Source organism: Petromyzon marinus, chromosome 67 (genome assembly GCF_048934315.1).
Source record: "Petromyzon marinus isolate PM22_M1 ecotype Great Lakes invasive population chromosome 67, UKy_Petmar_22M1.pri1.0, whole genome shotgun sequence".
Lineage (NCBI taxonomy): Eukaryota > Metazoa > Chordata > Hyperoartia > Petromyzontiformes > Petromyzontidae > Petromyzon > Petromyzon marinus.
Window position 1 is genome coordinate 1457796 of NC_133733.1, and position 19821 is coordinate 1477616.

The window sequence follows — 19821 nt, forward strand, 5'->3', positions numbered from 1 at the left end:
GTATGTAGTGTGTGTATGTAGTGTGTGTATGTAATGTGGTGTGTGTAGTGTGGTGTGTGTATGTGTAGTGTGTAGTGTGTGTATGTAATGTGGTGTGTGTATGTGTAGTGTGTGTGTGTAGTGTGTGTATGTAATGTGGTGTGTGTATGTAGTGTGTAGTGTGTGTGTATGTAGTGTGTGTGTGTAGTGTGTGTATGTAGTGTGTAGTGTGTGTATGTAATGTGGTGTGTGTATGTAGTGTGTGTGTATGTAGTGTGTAGTGTGTGTAGTGTGTGTGTAGTGTGTGTGTAGTGTCTGTGTGTGGTGTGTATGTAATGTGGTGTGTGTAGTGTGTGTGTGTATTTAGTTTGTGTGTGTAGTGTGTGTATGTAATGTGTGTATGTAGTGTGTGTGTATGTAACGTGGTGTGTGTAGTGTGTCTGCAGTGTGTGTAGTGTGTTTGTAGTGCGTGTGTGTTTTTGTAGTTTGGTTGTAGTGTGTAGTGTGTGTGTAAGTAGTGTGTCTAGTGTGTAGTGTGTGTACTGTGTGTGTACTGTGTGTGTGTAGTGTGTGTAGTTTGTAGTGTGTGTGTAGTATGGGTAGTGTGTGTAGTATTTATAGTGTGTGTGTAGTACTATAGTGTGTAGTATGTATAGTGTGTAAATTTCGAAATAGCGTGTATGTATGTTAAACGTCTTTATCAATGTACTTAGTCAGCCGTGCTAATCGGAGGTGCAGGGGAAGGTCAACAAATTAAACACACAGCAGCAGCAGTTCTGAAGAAATGAGTTTGGTAATCTCGATGTTGCTGATGCAAAAGTGCAGCATAGCTCCCAAGGGCTCCCGAATATCGGAAGGGAAGAGCGTTCCAGACGGTCGCTTAAGCAGCGTCTCAAAGCGCCGCCTCTGTCCCGATGGCCTGGCCGTAAGCCTCACTCACTGATCGCGGTTTACGATCAGCGAGGCTTTTGCGGGTTCTTTCGCGGCAAAGCACTCTGCGCGTAACGAGTGCCACCTCGTGACGCCGGGTCACGTTCGGCCGGCCGGAAGCAAAAGCGGCACGGCGCGCGATGGGCGGACACGGTGTCGGATCTCGCGGTAGACCCCCGTCACGACACGCGCCGTGGAGCGTTGTAATCGCCGCAGCTTTGGTGATGCCTCTTGCCGGACGTCCCGTAGAGCCGGCGAGCTGTCGCGCCCGTCGAGACTTGGTCGGTGTGCCACTACGCCGCGAACGCCGCCGACCGTGTGGGCTATGGCACGAACCCAACTGTGGCGGTCCAGGCTGTCGCAGAAACCCCGGTAGAAAAGTCTGTCGCTTCTTCTGCCCTAACAAGATTCCAAACCGGGACCCGTACATCGAGGCCACTTGAAGATGCGTAACGCGGGGGGCGGGGGGGAAGGCATAACAGAGAGAGAGGGGATTCGGGTGGCTGGGGCACGTGCTGAGAATGGAACCCGAGTCGATAGCGAAAACTTGCCCTTCCGGTGGACACCACAAGGGAAGAGACCACGGGGGCAGACGGTGGACCACCTGGCGACGCACCGTTCAAGACACACGGAAGAACGTGGGGGGGGACCGTCCTGGGGTGAGGCAGAGAAAGCTGCTAGCGGTCTTCCAGCATGGCCGTGGCCTTGTTGGGGCATTGCGCTCCACAGGGAGCGAAGCGGAGTAGCTGAGTAAGTGTGGTGCCCGAGGGCTCTTTAGACGCGAGTAGGAAACTGAATTTCAGAATAGGTTTTACCCGTTCTGGCAATAAAACAGGAGGCGTTAAGATGTTTAAACACCAAACTGAAACCCTTTGCGAGGAATCACGTCACTGCATTTAACCAGGCATTGTGCTTGCGGTGAACATGGAAACAAAAAAAAACGTGCTCTGGTCGTGTACATGAAACTGGACCCTGCAGTCTACGACCGCCACGAACGATCCCGCCCGCGAATGTTTTAGTCGCCCGAGCCCCGAGCGCCGACCCGGAGGACCTCCTATTTAGTTTCCCCCTCCTCGATTGAGCCACCGTTTTCGTTTCGCGCGCCCGCGCTTGACCCCACGCGGTGCCCGAGGCCGCCTCCGTTGCCAGATTTTTTCAACTACGCCGCTGTGACACGAACGCGTGCGTCCTCGGCTCACCGATAGGACTTGATGTGACGCAAATGCGACGGGTGTTGGCGGTCGGTGAGTAGCAAGGGGGCCCGTGGCTCCCCACGCGTCGCCAGGTGGCCTACGGCCTCCCCCCCCCCCGTGGTCTCTTCCCTCGTGGTGTCCATGGACTCGGGTTCCGTTCTCAGCACATGCCCCAACCACCCGAGTCCCCTCTCTCTCGCTGTTACGTGCCCCCCCCCCCTCCCGCATTACGCATCTTGAAGCGGTCTCGATGCACGGGTCCCGGTTTGAAATCTTGCTTGGCTGGAAGACGCGACAGATTTTCATCAGGCAGGAGGGGTCGGCAGGGAGTTCACGTCTACCTTGGCGGTTCTCCAACTTTCACTGTTGGCACCGTACTCGGCCAGGATACGTTGTAGAGCGGGGGGGGCGCGATGAGCGTTTGGCCGCCAAGCTTAACGCACTGCGATCGACCGCGCAGGTAGCGACTCGATCTACCCCCGTGCCCGTAATCCCATGGCCGCCGAATCTTAACCGTAGCCTGCCCGATGGGCCACCCATCTCACGGCCGACGGTCGTCGAAGGCAGCCGAGAGACGGGAGGCCAAACAAGGCTGTTGGCGCAAGCCGGCGCCAATTGGTGATCTTGTAAGAGGGTCATCGGTGATCTTGTAAGAGGGTCATCGGTGATCTTGGAAAGCCGGAGCCGTCTCCGTCGCTGTGCAACTTCCGATGACGCCGACTGCAACGGGGTTGATTCCGCCCGTCGCAGCGACGTTGGGGGAAGTAGCGGCCGCTTCGGACGCGGGGCGCACTGTGACCTTTCGAAATCAGTGCTCGGGATTGAGAGCGGGCGATAGTTTGCGGGTTCACTATGGCGTGTGTAGTGTAGTGTGTGAGACATATATAGCGTGTGTGTGTATGGTATGTATAGTGTGTGCGTACTATGTATAGTGCGTGTGTGTAGTGTTATAGTTTGTGTAGTATGCAGTGCGTGACGTGTGTGTGTGTGTCCAGCGTGTGCCGTGTGTACAGTGTGCGCGGTGCGTACACATGGTGTACAGCGTGTGTGTGTGTGTGCGCAGTCTCCCAGATCTCTAACCAGTGAGGCGGTGGTGGTGGTGTGGGGTTACCCGATGCGACCATTCCAGGAGACGTTTGTCGCCGCGAATGGCTGGGAAGGAGGCCCCCACCCAAGGCACCACGGCTCCGGCGCGGGCATCCGGACGCAGGGGCAAGACGCCGGAGGAGGAGGCGGAGGGGGACCACGATGGCAGCTACAGCGGCGGCGTGCGCAGCGAGAGCGATTATGGCGAGGATGAGTTCAGCGGTGACTCCTTCTCCGACGACGACGACGACGATCACGACGATGCCGTGAGGCCAGGACGCCGGCCGCTTTCACGTCCACCCTCGGTGGTGAAGGCGGTGCAGCAGCAGCAGCAGCAGCAGGAGGAGCAGCAGGAGGAGGAGGAGGTGGTGGAGAACGCAGACGCAGCAGCGGACGGTCGGCTGGGCCGGACGGGCACCTCAGCGGCCGGGAGAGGAGCAGGACGACGAAGAAGAGGAGGAGGTGATGAAGGAGGAGGTGGAGAAGTTGGAGGAGGTGGAGGAGGCGTTGGAGGCAGAGGAGGTGGTGGAGCTACATGGCTAGAAGATGGCGGAGGTGGAGGAGGTGGTGATGGAGGAGAAGATGGAGGAAGAATAGGGGGAGATGGTGACGGAGGAGGAGGTGGTGATGGAGGAGGAGGTGGTGATGGAGGAGATGGAGGAGGAGATGGAGTAGGCAGTGGAGGAGATGGAGGAGAAGATGGAGGAGATAGAGGAGAAGATGGAGGAGGAGATGGAGGAGGAGATGGAGGAGATGGAGGAGGAGTAGGCAGTGGAGGAGATGGAGGAGGAGATGGAGGAGATGGAGGAGAAGATGGAGGAAGAATCGGGGGAGGTGGTGATGGAGGAGAAGATGGAGGAGATGGAGGAGGAGATGGAGGAGATGGAGGAGGAGTAGGCAGTGGACGAGGTGTCGGTGGTCATGACGACGACGACGAGGAGGAGAAGGAGGAGGAGGAGGGGGAGGAGACTGACGGAGGGGCCGCCTGGCCTCGTCCTCCGGGAGAGGCGGACGAGGCCATCGTGGTGGAGCGCGACGGGAAGTTTGAGTTCCTGAGTGGCTCCACTTCAGCCCACGGCGGCGGCGGTGGCAGCGGCAGCGGCAGGAATGGGGAAGATGGCCACGCACAGCATGGACAGCAGCAGGAAGTGGAGGAGGTGGTGGAGGTGGTGGAGGTGGTGGAGGAGGTGGTCGGAGCAGTTGTTGTTGGGTCACCGTCAAGGTCACCGAGGGTGGACGTCGGGGTTCAGACCCCGGTGAGGGTTGGTGGTGGTGGCGGTGGCGGCGGTGGTGGCGGTGGTGGTGGTGGTGGGGTCAGGGGCCGGGTGGGGGAAGGGAGGGGAGGGGGGAGGAGGAAGGTGCAGCAGGAGGAGGAGGAACGGCGGCTGAGAGAGGAGGTGCAGCATCAGCGTCGCGATCATCATCATCAGCGTCGTGATCATCATCAGCATCAGCGTCGCGATCATCATCAGCATCAGCGTCGCGATCATCATCATCATCAGCGTCGTGATCATCATCATCAGCGTCACGATCATCATCAGCGTCGTGATCATCATCAGCGTCGTGATCATCATCAGCGTCACAATCATCATCATCATCAGCGTCGTGACCATCATCATCAGCGTCATGATCATCATCATCATCAGCGTCGCGATCATCATCAGCGTCGCGATCATCATCATCAGCGTCGTGATCAGCATCATCAGTGTCGTGATCAGCATCATCAGCGTCGTGATCATCATCATCAGTGTCGCGATCATCATCAGCGTCGTGATCTTAATCATCAGCGTCGTGATCTTCATCATCATCAGCGTCGCGATCGTCATCAGCGTCGTGATCTTCATCATCAGTGTCGTGATCAGCATCATCAGCGTCGTGATCAGCGTCAGCCTCACGGTCATCAACAGCATCACCATCATCTTGATCATCAACAGCTGCATCATCAGCATCCACCACCATCATCATCATCACCACAATCACCATAATAATCACATCATTCCCCACCTCAATCATCATCTCAATCATCACCACCACCATCTCAATAATAATAATCTCAATCATCATCGCCACCACCCCAATGATGTTTGTAGTTGTGGTGGTTGCGGTGGTTGTTTCTGCAATGGTTGTGGTGGTTGCTGCGGTGGTGGCGTTGGTGGTGGTGCAGGAGAGGCGACGGGAATGTGAGGCTGCCTTCCACAAGTGGCTGCAGCGCAAGCAGCAGCAGCAGCAGGAGCAGCAGCAGCAGCAGGAGCAGTCCGAGAAGGAGCTCAGGGTGACATCAGCAACACCACCACCACCACAACCAACCACCACAGCAACAACCACAGCAACAACGTCACCATCACAACGACCAACCACCACCACCACCAAAGCAACAACAACCACAGAAACAACACCACCACAACCAACACAATCACCACCACCACAGCAACAACACCACAACCACCACCACCAAAACCACCACCACAGCAACAATCGCCAACACAACCACTCCCAGCTGACAGGAGGAGGTCACGGGACAGACCCAGCAGGTGCCATGGGTTGACTGCTGTGCCAGGCTAGGTGCATGAGGAGGTCACGGGACAGACCCAGCAGGTGCCATGGGTTTACTGCTGTGCCAGGCTAGGTGCAGGAGGTCACGGGACAGATCCAACAGGTGCCATGGGTTGACTGCTGTGCCAAGCTAGGTGCAGGAGGAGGTCACGGGACAGATCCAGCAGGTGCCGTGGGCTGACTGATGGTGCCAGGCTAGGTGCATGAGGAGGTCACGGAACAGACCCAGCAGGTGCCATGGGTTGACTGCTGTGCCAGGCTAGGTGCAGGAAGAGATCACAGGACAGACCCGGGTGCCATGGGTTGACTGCTGTGCCAGGCTAGGTGCAGGAGGAGGTCACGGGACAGATCCAGCAGGTGCCGTGGGCTGACTGATGGTGCCAGGCTAGGTGCATGAGGAGGTGACGGAACAGACCCAGCAGGTGCCATGGGTTGACTGCTGTGCCAGGCTAGGTGCAGGAAGAGGTCACAGGACAGACCCGGGTGCCATGGGTTGACTGCTGTGCCAGGCTAGGTGCATGAGGAGGTCACGGGACAGACCCAGCAGATCCCATGGGTTGACTGCTGTACCAGGCTAGGCGCATGAGGAAGTCACGGGACAGACCCAGCAGGTGCCATGGGTTGACTGACTGAGATGACTGGCAGATGCACCACCTGTGCCCCCAATTGTGCCAACAACCACAGCAACAACCAAAGACCCCCCGTGTAGCCTCTAACAGGCTGGAGGGGCAAGTGCTGTGAGTAGCGAGTAGCAGCAGCACCTGTGAAGGTAGACACAGATAAAGGTCCCCCGTGTAGCCTCTAACAGGCTGTAGGGGCAAGTGCTGTTAGCGAGCAGCACCTGTGAAGGCTACCGGCACTGTGGCACACAAGAGGGGGGTGGGTGGCCACCAGCACTACGCCCGGCCGCCTTTGTCTCCCCAGTAGCGATGTTTACTACACACAGCACCAGGTGCTCATGTGCAGCGGTGGTGCAGCGGTTAGCGCTACGCTGAGCTTACGAACCCGGCGTCCCGAGTTCGATTCCCGCTCACGGCCACCAACACCACCAGTGACGATTTGCTGAACCGGTCCTGGGCCTCCCCTAGATCGACTCAGCCTCAAATTAGTCACCTGGTGCTGTGTGTAGTAAGACATCGCCACTGGGGGAGACAAAGGCGGCCGGGCGTGGTGCTGGTAGCCACCCACTCCCTCGTGTGCCACAGTGCCGGTAGCCTTCATAGGTGCTGCTCGCTAACAGCACTTGCCCCTACAGTCTGTTAGAGGCTACACGGGGGAACTTTGTCTGTGTCTACCTTCACAGGCGCTGCTGCTACTCGCTACTCACGGCACTTGCCCCTACAGCCTGTTAGAGGCTACACGGGGGACCTTTGTCTGTGTCTACCTTCATAGGTGCTGCTGCTACTCGCTACTTACAGCACTTGCCCCTACAGCCTGTTAGAGGCTACACGGGGGGTGAATGTTGTTGTCGTTGTTGACGCCGTGATGGTGGTGCCGCAGTCTTGCCGGCGGCCGCCACCGCAGGGCCCCTCGGTGTCGGCGTGGCTCCGCCAGAAGAGCGCCCAGCGGCGGCACCAGCGGGAGGAGGAGGAGGAGCGGCGCCGGCAGTGGCACGGCGGTGACGGTGGTGGTGGTGGCGGTGACGCTCTGAGTCACCAGTGGGCGCACGGCGGCGAGCGGTCACCGACACGCGACCCTGAGCGCGCGTTCCGCACGTACGCACACACACATACACACACACATACACACCACACACATACATACACACACATACACACACACATACACACACACACATATGCATACACACACACACACATATGCATACACACACATACACACACACACCGCACACATACACACACACATACACATACACCACACACATACACACACACATACACACACACCGCACACACCGCACACACACACACACACATACACACGCCACACGCACACCACACACACACACACTGCACACACCTCACACACACACCTCACACACACACCACACACACACACCACACACACACACACCGCAAACACACCAAATACACCACACACACACCACACACACACACCACACACACACTGCACACACCACACACACCACACACACCCCGCACACACGCACCACACACACACACACACCGCACACACACACACACACCCCGCACACACACACACCGCACACACACCACACACACCACACACACACTGCACACACCACACACACCACACACACACCGCACACACACACCGCACACACACCCCGCACACACACACACCACACACACACACCGCACACACACACCGCACACACACACACACACCCCGCACACACACACCACACACACACACACTGCACACACACACACCGCACACACACACACACACACCCCACACACACACATACACACACACATACACACACACACATATACACCACACACATACACACACACATACACACACACCGCACACACCGCACACACACACACACACACTACACACACACACCGCACACACACACACCAAATACACCACACACACACCACACACACACACCACACATACACTGCACACACTGCACACACCACACACACACACACCCCGCACACACACACCGCACACACACACCGCACACACACACACTGCACCACACACACCACACACACACCGCACAAACACACACCGCACACACCGCACACACCGCACACACACACCACACACACACCACACACACACCACACACACACCACACACACCACACACACACCAGACACACCACACACACCGCACACACCGTACATACACACACCACACACACCACACACACCGCACACATACACACACACACATCGCACACACACACCGCACACACACACACACACACACACCGCACATACACACACCACACACACCGCACACACACACACAACGCACACACACACCGCACACACCGTACATACACACACCACACACACACACCACACACATCTCACACACACACCGCACACACTGCACACACCACACACACCGCACACACACACACCCCGCACACACACATACACACACCGCACACACACACACACCACAAACACATCGCACACACACATCGCACACACACACCGCACACACACCCCGCACACACACACACACACCGCACACACATACACACACCGCACACACACACCGCACACACACACACACACCGCACACACACACACACACAACACACATCGCACCCACACACACTGCACACACACATACACACCGCATACACTGCATGTGCATACACACACACCGCACACACCACACGTACACACAGACACCGCATGCACACACACACACCGCACATACATACACACACCTCACACACCACACGTACACACACACCGCACACACACACCGCGCACACACCGCACATACACACACACACCGTACACACACCACACACACCACACACACATCGCAAATACATAGACACACACCGCATACAGCGCACACACCGCAAACACACACCGCACACACAGCACATGTACGCACACACACACAGCACGTACACACTCCACAGTATACACAAACACAATGGCGCACAACAACACACAACAACAACGCATGTACACGCACTTAGGCATATACACACAAGGCACACACCGCATGTACACACATGTACACACAACACGTACACACAACGCACTTATGCACACCGCACCATCCAGCCAGCCAGCCAGGGATCCAGCCACCCAGGAATCCAGCCAGCCAGTCATGAATTCAGCCAGATATCAAGAAATCCAGCCAGCCAGGAATCCAGTCAGGAATCCAGCCAGCCAGCCAGCCAAGAATCCAGCCAGGAATCCAGCCAGGAATCCAGCCAGGAATCCAGCCAGCTAGCCATAAATCCAGCCAGGGATCCAGCCAGTCAGGAATCCATTCAGGAATCCTGCCAGCCAGGAATCCATCCAGGAATCCATCCAGGGATGCTGCCAGTCAGGAATCCAGTCAGGAATCCAGCCAGCGAGCCAGGAATCCAGCCAGGAATCCATCCAGGAATCCAGCCAGGAAACTAGCCAGGAATCCATCCAGGAATCCAGCCAGGAAACCAGCCAGGAAACCAGCCAGGAATCCAGCCAGGAAACTAGCCAGGAATCCAGCCAGGAATCCATTCAGGAATCCAGCCAGAAATCCATCCAGGAATCCAGCCAGGAATCCATTCAGGAATCCAGCCAGGAATCCATCCAGGAATCCAGCCAGGAAACCAGCCAGGAATCCAGCCAGGAATCCAGCCAGGAATCCAGCCAGGAAACCAGCCAGGAATCCAGCCAGGAATCCAGCCAGGAATCCAGCCAGGAAACTAGCCAGGAATCCATCCAGGAATCCATCCAGGAATCCAGCCAGGAATCCATTCAGGAAACCAGCTAGGAATCCAGCCAGGAAACTAGCCAGGAAGCCATCCAGGAATCCATCCAGGAATCCAGCCAGGGAACTAGCCAGGAATCCAGCCAGGAAACTAGCCAGGAAGCCATCCAGGAATCCAGCCAGGAAACCAGCCAGGAATCCAGCCAGGAAACTAGCCAAGAATCCATCCAGGAATCCAGCCAGGAAACCAGCCAGGAATCCATCCAGGAATCCAGCCAGGCATCCATTCAGGAAACCAGCCAAGAATCCAGCCAGGAATCCAGCCAGGAATCCATCCAGGAAACCATCCAGCAATCCATCCAGGAAACCAGCCAGGAATCCATCCAGGAATCCAGCCAGGAATCCATCCAGGAATCCAGCCAGGAATCCATCCAGGAAACCAGCCAGGAATCCATCCAGGAATCCATCCAGGAATCCATCCAGGAATCCATTCAGGAATCCAGCCAGGAATCCAGCCAGGAATCCATCCAGGAATCCATTCATGAATCCAGCCAGGAATCCATCCAGGAATCCAGCCAGGAATCCATTCAGGAATCCAGCCAGGAATCCATCCAGGAAACCAGCCAGGAATCCAGCCAGGAATCCAGCCAGGAATCCAGCCAGGAAACCAGCCAGGAATCCAGCCAGGAATCGAGCCAGGAATCCAGCCAGGAAACTAGCCAGGAATCCATCCAGGAATCCAGCCAGGAATCCATTCAGGAAACCAGCCAGGAATCCAGCCAGGAAACTAGCCAGGAAGCCATCCAGGAATCCATCCAGGAAACCATCCAGCAATCCATCCAGGAAACCAGCCAGGCATCCATCCAGGAATCCAGCCAGGAATCCATCCAGGAATCCAGCCAGGAATCCATCCAGGAAACCAGCCAGGAATCCATCCAGGAATCCATCCAGGAATCCATTCAGGAATCCAGCCAGGAATCCAGCCAGGAATCCATCCAGGAATCCATTCAGGAATCCAGCCAGGAATCCAGGAATCCAGCCAGGAATCCATTCAGGAATCCAGCCAGGAATCCATCCAGGAATCCAGCCAGGAAACCAGCCAGGAATCCAGCCAGGAATCCAGCCAGGAATCCAGCCAGGAAACCAGCCAGGAATCCAGCCAGGAATCCAGCCAGGAAACTAGCCAGGAATCCATCCAGGAATCCAGCCAGGAATCCATTCAGGAAACCAGCCAGGAATCCAGCCAGGAAACTAGCCAGGAAGCCATCCAGGAATCCATCCAGGAATCCATCCAGGAATCCAGCCAGGGAACTAGCCAGGAATCCAGCCAGGAAACTAGCCAGGAAGCCATCCAGGAATCCAGCCAGGAAACCAGCCAGGAATCCAGCCAGGAAACTAGCCAGGAATCCATCCAGGAATCCAGCCAGGAAACCAGCCAGGAATCCATCCAGGAATCCAGCCAGGAATCCATTCAGGAAACCAGCCACGAATCCAGCCAGGAATCCAGCCAGGAATCCATCCAGGAAACCATCCAGGAATCCATCCAGGAAACCAGCCAGGAATCCATCCAGGAATCCAGCCAGGAATCCATCCAGGAATCCAGCCAGGAATCCATCCAGGAAACCAGCCAGGAATCCATCCAGGAATCCATCCAGGAATCCATTCAGGAATCCATCCAGGAATCCATCCAGGAATCCAGCCAGGAATCCAGCCAGGAATCCATCCAGGAATCCATTCAGGAATCCAGCCAGGAAACCAGCCAGGAATCCATCCAGGAATCCAGCCAGGAATCCATCCAGGAAACCAGCCAGGAATCCATCCAGGAATCCATTCAGGAATCCAGCCAGGAATCCATTCAGGAATCCAGCCAGGAATCCATCCAGGAATACAGCCAGGAATCCATTCAGGAATCCATTCAGGAATCCTGCCAGGAATCCATCCAGGAAACCAGCCAGGAAACCAGCCAGGAATCCATTCAGGAATCCATCCAGGAATCCAGCCAGGAATCCATTCAGGAATCCTGCCAGGAAACCAGCCATTGTTTGTCATCGTTCTTATTGTTGTTGTTCTTGTTGTTTCTGTTGTTCATGTCGTTCTTGTTTGTTCTTGTCGTTATTGTTCTTCTTGTTGTTCTTCATGTTGTTGTTGTTGTTGTCCAGCTGGCTCCGCGGCAAGCGGCGAGAGCGCCGCGCGGAGCTCCGCGCCCAGGCGGAGCTCCTCCGTGCCGTCTCCACGGAGGCCAGGAGGCAGCGCCGCCACCGCTGCCGCTGCTGCTCCTCCACCTCCTGCAGCGCCACCGCTGCCGCTGCACCAGCGGCCACGCGGTGACGGAGGCCGCCACCACCGCCACCACCAACACCACCACCGCCACCACCACCACCACCACCAGGCTGAGACACTGAGACACAGAGACACAGAGTACTCTCTCTATCTCAACCACCACCACCACGCTGAGACACTGAAACACTGAAACACTGAGACACAGAGTACCACCACCACCAACAGGCTGTGTCTCTCTGTCTGTCTCAGTGTCTCTCTGTCTCAGTGTCTTTCTGTCTCAGTGTCTCTCTGTCTCAGTGTCTATCTGTCTCAGTGTCTTTCTGTCTCAGTGTCTCTCTGTCTCTGTGTCTCTCTCAATGTCTCAGTGTCTCTCTGTCTCAGTGTCTCTCTGTCTGTCTCAATATCTCTCTGTCTAATAAAGTATTAAAGCTTTCGTGACTGCATAAAATTACTCATTGTTTTTTTCGGTAAAGTCACGGTTTGTTGAATTCTCGTCTCTCATCTTTTTGTTGTATTTACCTCTGTGATTTGTTCTTGACACCTGATGAAGATCGCTTGCGTTGTGATCGAAACGTCGTGATTGTTTTTGGTTTTAATATGATTTTATTGTATTTCTACATACGTGACTTTACCGAAAAAAACAATGAGTGATCTCTCTGTCTCAGTTTCTCTCTGTCTCAGTGTCTCTCTGTCTCTGTCAATGTCTCAGTGTCTCTCTGTCTCAGTGTCTCTCTCTCTGTCTCTCTCAGTATCTCTCTGTCTCTCTGTCTCAGTGTCTCTCTGTCTCAGTGTCTCTCTGTCTGTCTCAATATCTCTCTGTCTCTCAGTCTCAGTGTCTCTCTGTCTCAGTGTCTCTCTGTCTCAGTGTCTCTCTGTCTCAGTGTCTCTCTGTCTGTCTCAGTGTCTCTACTCTCTACCAGAGACTATGTGCGGAGAACTCGCTCGTGAGATATACAAACGCATACAGTGCACACACACACAGAGTACACACACACATAGTACACACACACATAGAGACAGAGTACAACAACAACAACCGCCATTCGCCACTAAGTGGCGGTGACGTCCACACGATGCTTGTGCCAGGCCATGTGCACCTTGAGGCCACATGAAGTGTCGAATGCCCGCTGGCAGGAGGTCACGGGGCAGACCCAGGTGCCACGGGTCGACTGACTGAGATGACTGGTTGATGCTCCACCTGTGCCCCCTACTGTGCCAACCTGTGCTTTAGCTACCCGGCGCTCCGCTCGTTGTTGTGAGCATCGCTCCTCCACCCTCCGTTGTTGTTGGAGAGCGACTGCCTCCATCTTCCCAGTAGCATTCTTCACGAGCCTCCTCCACAGAGGCCGATCTTGACACCGCTGGTACCAGTCATCGGCAAGTCCATTCAGCTCCACGTCCTCCTGTACCACATCACTCCATCTCCTTTCTAGCCCGTGCCGTGCCCGTTTAGCCCCCTCGATCCGGCCGAACAAAAGCTGTTTAGGCATGTGGTGGCTGGGTATGCGGGCTACATGACCCAGCCAACGCAGCCTTGCCTGCCGAAGGAGCTCACCGATGGGACCTTGTCCAGATTTTTCAAGGATTTATGAGCTCCTCACACAATCCAGTCTTGTTAAACCCAGGATGGATCGTAGGCAGGCCAGCTTAAACGTTTATAACCGGCGAAGGTGTACCATTAGAGGGGTCCACGTTTCGCAAGCGTAGAGAAGGGACGGAATGACCGTGGCCGAGAAGACCTGAAGCTTAGTGCGGAGCGACAGACCAGGTAGCTTCCACACAGCATTACGCAACCGATGAAAAGATATTGCCGCTCGACTGATTCGGAGTGAGACCTCTGCTGTTAAACTGGAGCCGGTCATAAGCATACTGCCCAGGTATGGGAAACTCTGCACTCTCTCCACAACTGCCCCATCACTGATTGGGAGTTGTGGGGGTGGAGTGTCCGATGGTACAAAATACCCAGGCAGGTGCTTAGTTTTGGTGGGGCTGATGGTAGGGCCCCATCTCTTAGTGGCACGCTCCAGTCTCAGCAGCAGCGTCTCCAACTCCTCTGAATGAGCAGCTATTACCAAATCATCGGCATACATAACGTGGTTGAGCAATAGGGAGCCATCCCTTGACCGCACCCGGGCATCGATCAGCCTCCCATTATATCTGTACTAGATGGAAATTCCTCCGGTACATCTATTGAAGGCTTCATGAACTACGTGGTCGAAATAGATGTTAAATGTGGGGGCCAGAGGACATCCCTGTCGCACCCCAAGGTGTACGGGGAATGGCTCCGACTCCCGGGCACGTAGTTTTACCTGGGCCCGCTCACCATCATGAACGACCTTAATGATCATGAGCAGAGGGTCAGGGACTCCAAAAGCACGAAGAGCAACCCAGAGCCCAAGCCTACTGATGGTATCATAGGCCTTGACCTGGTCAATTAAGCAGAGATGCAGGTCTTGTTGGAATTCCCTACACCTCTGTTGTAGCAGACGGACAGAAATATGGCATCTGTGCAGGACCGCCCTTTCCTGAAACCGTATTGGGGCTCAGCAAGCCTCTCCTCCGCGTGCCTAGCAAGGCGATGTTGAATAATCCTTGCCAGGACCTTTCCTGGCATACTGAGGAGTGAGATGTTCCTGTAGTTGTTACAGTCTGTGCGGTCCCCCTTCTTAAAGAGGGGGACCACCAGGGCATCCTTCCAATCCTGCGGAATCCGTCCTGTGGTCCAGACTTGTTATGATTTCATGTAGGGCAGTCTGTGCACAAACGCTACTCTCCCTTAGCATTTTGCTTGGGAGATCTTCTCTGTCCGGTGCCTTTCTTGGTCTCAGACCCTGGATCGCCTTTAGTACTTCCTCAACAGATGACACCTCAGCCTGCCACTCACAGGGGGTGACTTCCTCCAATATTTGAGGCACTGCAGCCTCAGCAGCGTCATCCCCACTTTGTCACATGTTTTCCAGGCTGAGGGATGTCCCCTCCCCCAGGACCTCACAGAAATGCTCAGCAAATCTGCAAAACCTGTTCATGGGGGTCGGTGATTGGATCACCGTTCTTTCCCCTAATGATGGTAATAGTTGTGGCGCTGCAGGTTACTTTTTTGATGGAGTTAAAGAGCGATGTGTGATCGCGGGCGATTGAAGCAGACTCCATCTCCTCAGCAACCCGCGACCACCACCCTTCCTTGCAGCGCCTCACGGCTCTCCGAACTTCCAAGCGAAGGCTGCAGTAAGCCTCCTCATTCTCTGACGTGGGATGCTGTAGCCGATGAGAGTGGGCCTGTCGCTTTTTCTCAGCCAGATTGAACACCTCCTCTGTCAGCCAGGGTCTCTGGGGAGGTCTGGACCGTGTACCCAACACAGCCATTGCAGCTGCATGAGCCACAGTCCTAAACCTTGCCCATTTTCCCTCGACATCAGGAGGAATGGGGGACGATGCCAACCCCAGCCGCAAGCGATTGATTAAATGCTCGCTTGCAACTTTTATCAGCTACCTGAGACCATGCCACTAAGGGTTTGAATGGGGTCCTGGGTGTACACCCACCACCGGAGTGAAAGAATGGCAGGCACATCTTACAGATGACAAGTCGATGGTCAGTGGGCAGATCAGCTCCACGGTACGTCCTGGTGTCAAGGACATGGGCCTGCATTCGATGTTCCATCACTATATAATCCAGCAGATGTTCTTGCTTGGACCAGGCATGCATCCATGATGTGTGGATGCGCCGATGCCGGAACAGCGTGTTGGTAATTACAAGCCCATGGGCTGCACAAAAGTCTAGCAGCCTCCTGCCGTTGTTATTGAGCTTATCTGGCCCATGCCTTCCAATCACTGCAGACCAGGTGCCAGCATCATGACCAACTCGGGCATTGAAGTCGCCCAACAAGATGACTATCCCGAGGTGCCACTTTAGCCAGCACCTGTAACAGGTCATAGAAGGCATCTGACTCATCGGCCTTACCTGCATCCCTCCACGTATGTTCATCTTCGGTGGGGGCATAAGTAACCACGACCACCACTCCTCGCCTCCGGTTGATGGGAAGGCGAGCCCAAAGTAGCCTGGGGCTTACAGCTTCCCACACCTCACCGCCACGCTCCCACACCTCCTTCATTATTTTGTTCAGAAGAAGAGCAACACCCTGTTGTTTGGCAGTCTGCTGCTCCGAATGGAGAACTGTCCACCCCTCATGGTGACTCCAACCGGTCCACAGTACCTCCTGGACACCACAGAGGTCCAGACAGTACCGGTCCAGCTCCCGACAGAGGAACGGAGGCCTCTCCTCCGCAGTGAGCTTCATAGACAGCCTCTCCTTCCCAGGGCCTCCAGCACAGGCTTAGCTGGGTGTTACCGCCACGGCTACGGGTGTGAATTCGTGCTCAGTGGAGGTGTTACCAGCCTCTCACACGCACACTGATCTAATTATGTACAAAGACGCTAATCACTGCGTCATCCCCACACTCACCCCCACACTCATCCCCACACTCATCCCCACACTCAACCCCGCACTCAACCTCACACTCAACCCCGCACTCACCCCCGCACTCAACCCCACACTCAACCCCACACTCACCCCCACACTCACCCCCACACTCACCCCCATACTCACCCCCATACTCACCCCAACACACTCACCCCCACACACTCACCCCCACACACTCACCCCCCACACTCACCCCCCACACTCACCCCCCACACTCACCCCACACACTCACCCCACACACTCACCCCACACACACTCACCCCCACACTCACCCCCGCACTCACCCCCACACACTCACCCCCGCACTCACCCCCGCACTCAACCCCACACTCACCCCCACACTCACCCCACACACTCACCCCCGCACTCACCCCCGCACTCAACCCCACACTCACCCCCACACTCACCCCCACACTCACCGCCACACTCACCGCCACACTCACCCCCACACACTCACCCCACACACTCACCCCCGCACTCACCCCCACACACTCACCCCACACACTCACTCCCGCACTCAACCCCGCACTCACCCCCACACTCACCCCCACACACTCAACCCCCGCACTCACCCCCACACTCACCCCCACACACTCAACCCCGCACTCACCCCCACACTCACCTCCACACTCACCCCCACACACTCACCCCCACACACTCACCCCCACACACTCACCCTCCTCACCCCCCCACACACACCCAACACACTCACCCCCCCACACTCACCCCCGCACTCACCCCCACACTCACCCCCACACACTCACCACCACACTCACCCCCCACACTCACCCCCACACACTCACCCCCGCACACTCACCCACACACACTCACCCCCCACACTCTCCCCCACACTCTCCCCTACACTCACCCTCACCCCCACACTCACCCTCACCCCCACACTCACCCCCACACTCAGGACGTCACAGTATCCACCCTCGCCCTGTACCCCAAGTCTCACGCATCAACACGCTGCACCGCACACCGCACAAACCACGGTATCCCACGCGACGCTTACGGGCATTGACACTGTCGACCACGAGACCAATCGCACGCCACCGCACACTGCACGCCACTCGATGTTTACCCATCCCCTACGTCCCAGCATTGTACAGCATTCCACAATAAACGCCGCACACACTCATGAACCCTTTGCCGGTCTGAGACGTCCGCTCGCTGCAAGTCGAAGGGTGGGTGGGTGTGTGGGTGTGTGGGTGGGTGTGGATGGGTGTGTGGGTGGGTGTGTGTGGATGGGTGTGTGGGTGGGTGTGGATGGGTGTGTGGGTGTGTGTGGATAGGTGTGTGGGTGGGTGAGTGTGTGTGGATGGGTGTGTGGGTGTGTGAGGATGGGTGTGTGGGTGGGTGGGTGAGTGTGTGTGGATGGGTGAGTGGGTGAGTGTGTGATCGCGGGTTGCTGAGGAGATGGAGTCTGCCTCAGTGGCCCGCGATCACAAATCTCTATTTAACTCCAACAAAAAAGTAACCTGCAGCGGCACACCTATTACCATCATTAGGGGAAAAAACGGTGATCCAATCTCCGACCCCCAGGAACAGGTTTGCAGATTTGCTGATCATTTCTGTGAGGTCCTGGGGAAGGGAAAATCCCTCAGCCAGAAAAAACATCGTGGCACAAAGTGGGGATGACACTGCTGAGGCTGCGGTGCCTCAAATATTGGAAGAAGTCACCCCCTGTGAGTGGCTGGCTGAAGTACCATCTGTTGAGGAAGTACTGAAGGCGATCCGGAGTCTGAGACCAGGAAAGGAAGCGGGCAGAGATGATCTCCCAAGCGAAATGCTGAGGGAGGGTGGCGATTGTGCACATACTGCCCTATATGACATCATAACAACAGTCTGGACCACTGGACGGGTTCCGCAGGATTGGAAGGATGCCCTGGTGGTCCCCCTCTTTAAGAAGGCGGACCGCACAGACTGTAACAACTACAGGGACATCTCACTCCTCAGTGTGCCGGGAAAGGTCCTGGCAAGAATTATTCAACATCGCCTTGCTAGGCATGCTGAGAAGAGGCTTGCGGAGGCCCAATGCGGTTTCAGGAAAGGGCGGTCCTGCACAGATGCCATATTTTCTGTCCTTCTGCTACAGCAGAGGTGTAGGGAATTCCAGCAAGACCTACATCTCTGCTTTATTGACCTGGTCAAGGCCTATGATACCATCAATAGGCCTGGGCTCTGGGTTGTTTTTCGTGCTTTTGGAGTACCTGACCCTCTGCTCACGATCATTAAGGACCTTCATGATGGTGAGCGGGCCCGGGTAAAACTACGTGGCCGGGAGTCCGAGCCTTTCCCTGTACACCTTGGGGTGCGACAGGGATGTCCTCTGGCTCCCACATTATTTAACATCTTTGTCGACCACGTAGTTCGTGAAGCCTTCAATAGCTGTACCGGGGGAATCTCCATTTGGTACAGATATAATGGGAGGCTGATCGATGCCCGGGTGCGGTCAAGGGATAGCTCCCTATTGCTCAACCACGTTATGTATGCTGATGATTTGGTAATAGCTGCTCATTCAGAGGAGGAGTTGGAGATGCTGCTGCTGAGACTGGAGCGTGCCACTAAGAGATGGGGCCTTACCATCAGCCCCACCAAAACTAAGCACCTGCCTAGGTATTTTGTACCATCGGACACTCCACCCCCACAACTCCCAATCGGTGATGGGGCAGTTGTGGAGAGAGTGGAGAGTTTCCCATACCTGGGCAGTGTGCTTATGACCGGCTCCAGTTTTACAGCAGAGGTCTCACTCCGAATCAGTGGAGCGGCAATATATTTTCATCGGTTGCGTAACGCTGTGTGGAAGCTACCTGGTCTGTCGCTCCGCACTAAGCTTCAGGTCTTCTCGGCCACGGTTATTCCGTCCCTTCTCTACGCTTGCGAAACGTGGACCCCCCTAATGGTACATCTTTGCCGGTTATAAACGTTTAAGCTGGCCTGCCTACGATCCATCCTGG

At 55.7% G+C, this 19821-nt stretch overlaps 1 protein-coding gene across 1 annotated transcript; it reads left to right on the top strand.

Annotated features, from left to right (window-relative positions):
- The first annotated feature begins 1397 nt into the window (after positions 1–1397).
- On the top strand, positions 1398–18011 carry LOC116937950 (uncharacterized). Its single transcript, XM_076054725.1, has 5 exons — positions 1398–1568; positions 3232–4585; positions 5353–5460; positions 7242–7456; positions 12263–18011. The coding sequence occupies exons 2-5, from the start codon at positions 3251–3253 to the stop codon at positions 12429–12431; spliced, it is 1827 nt and encodes a 608-aa protein (XP_075910840.1). The 5' UTR covers positions 1398–1568; positions 3232–3250; the 3' UTR covers positions 12432–18011.
- The last annotated feature ends 1810 nt before the right edge of the window (positions 18012–19821 follow it).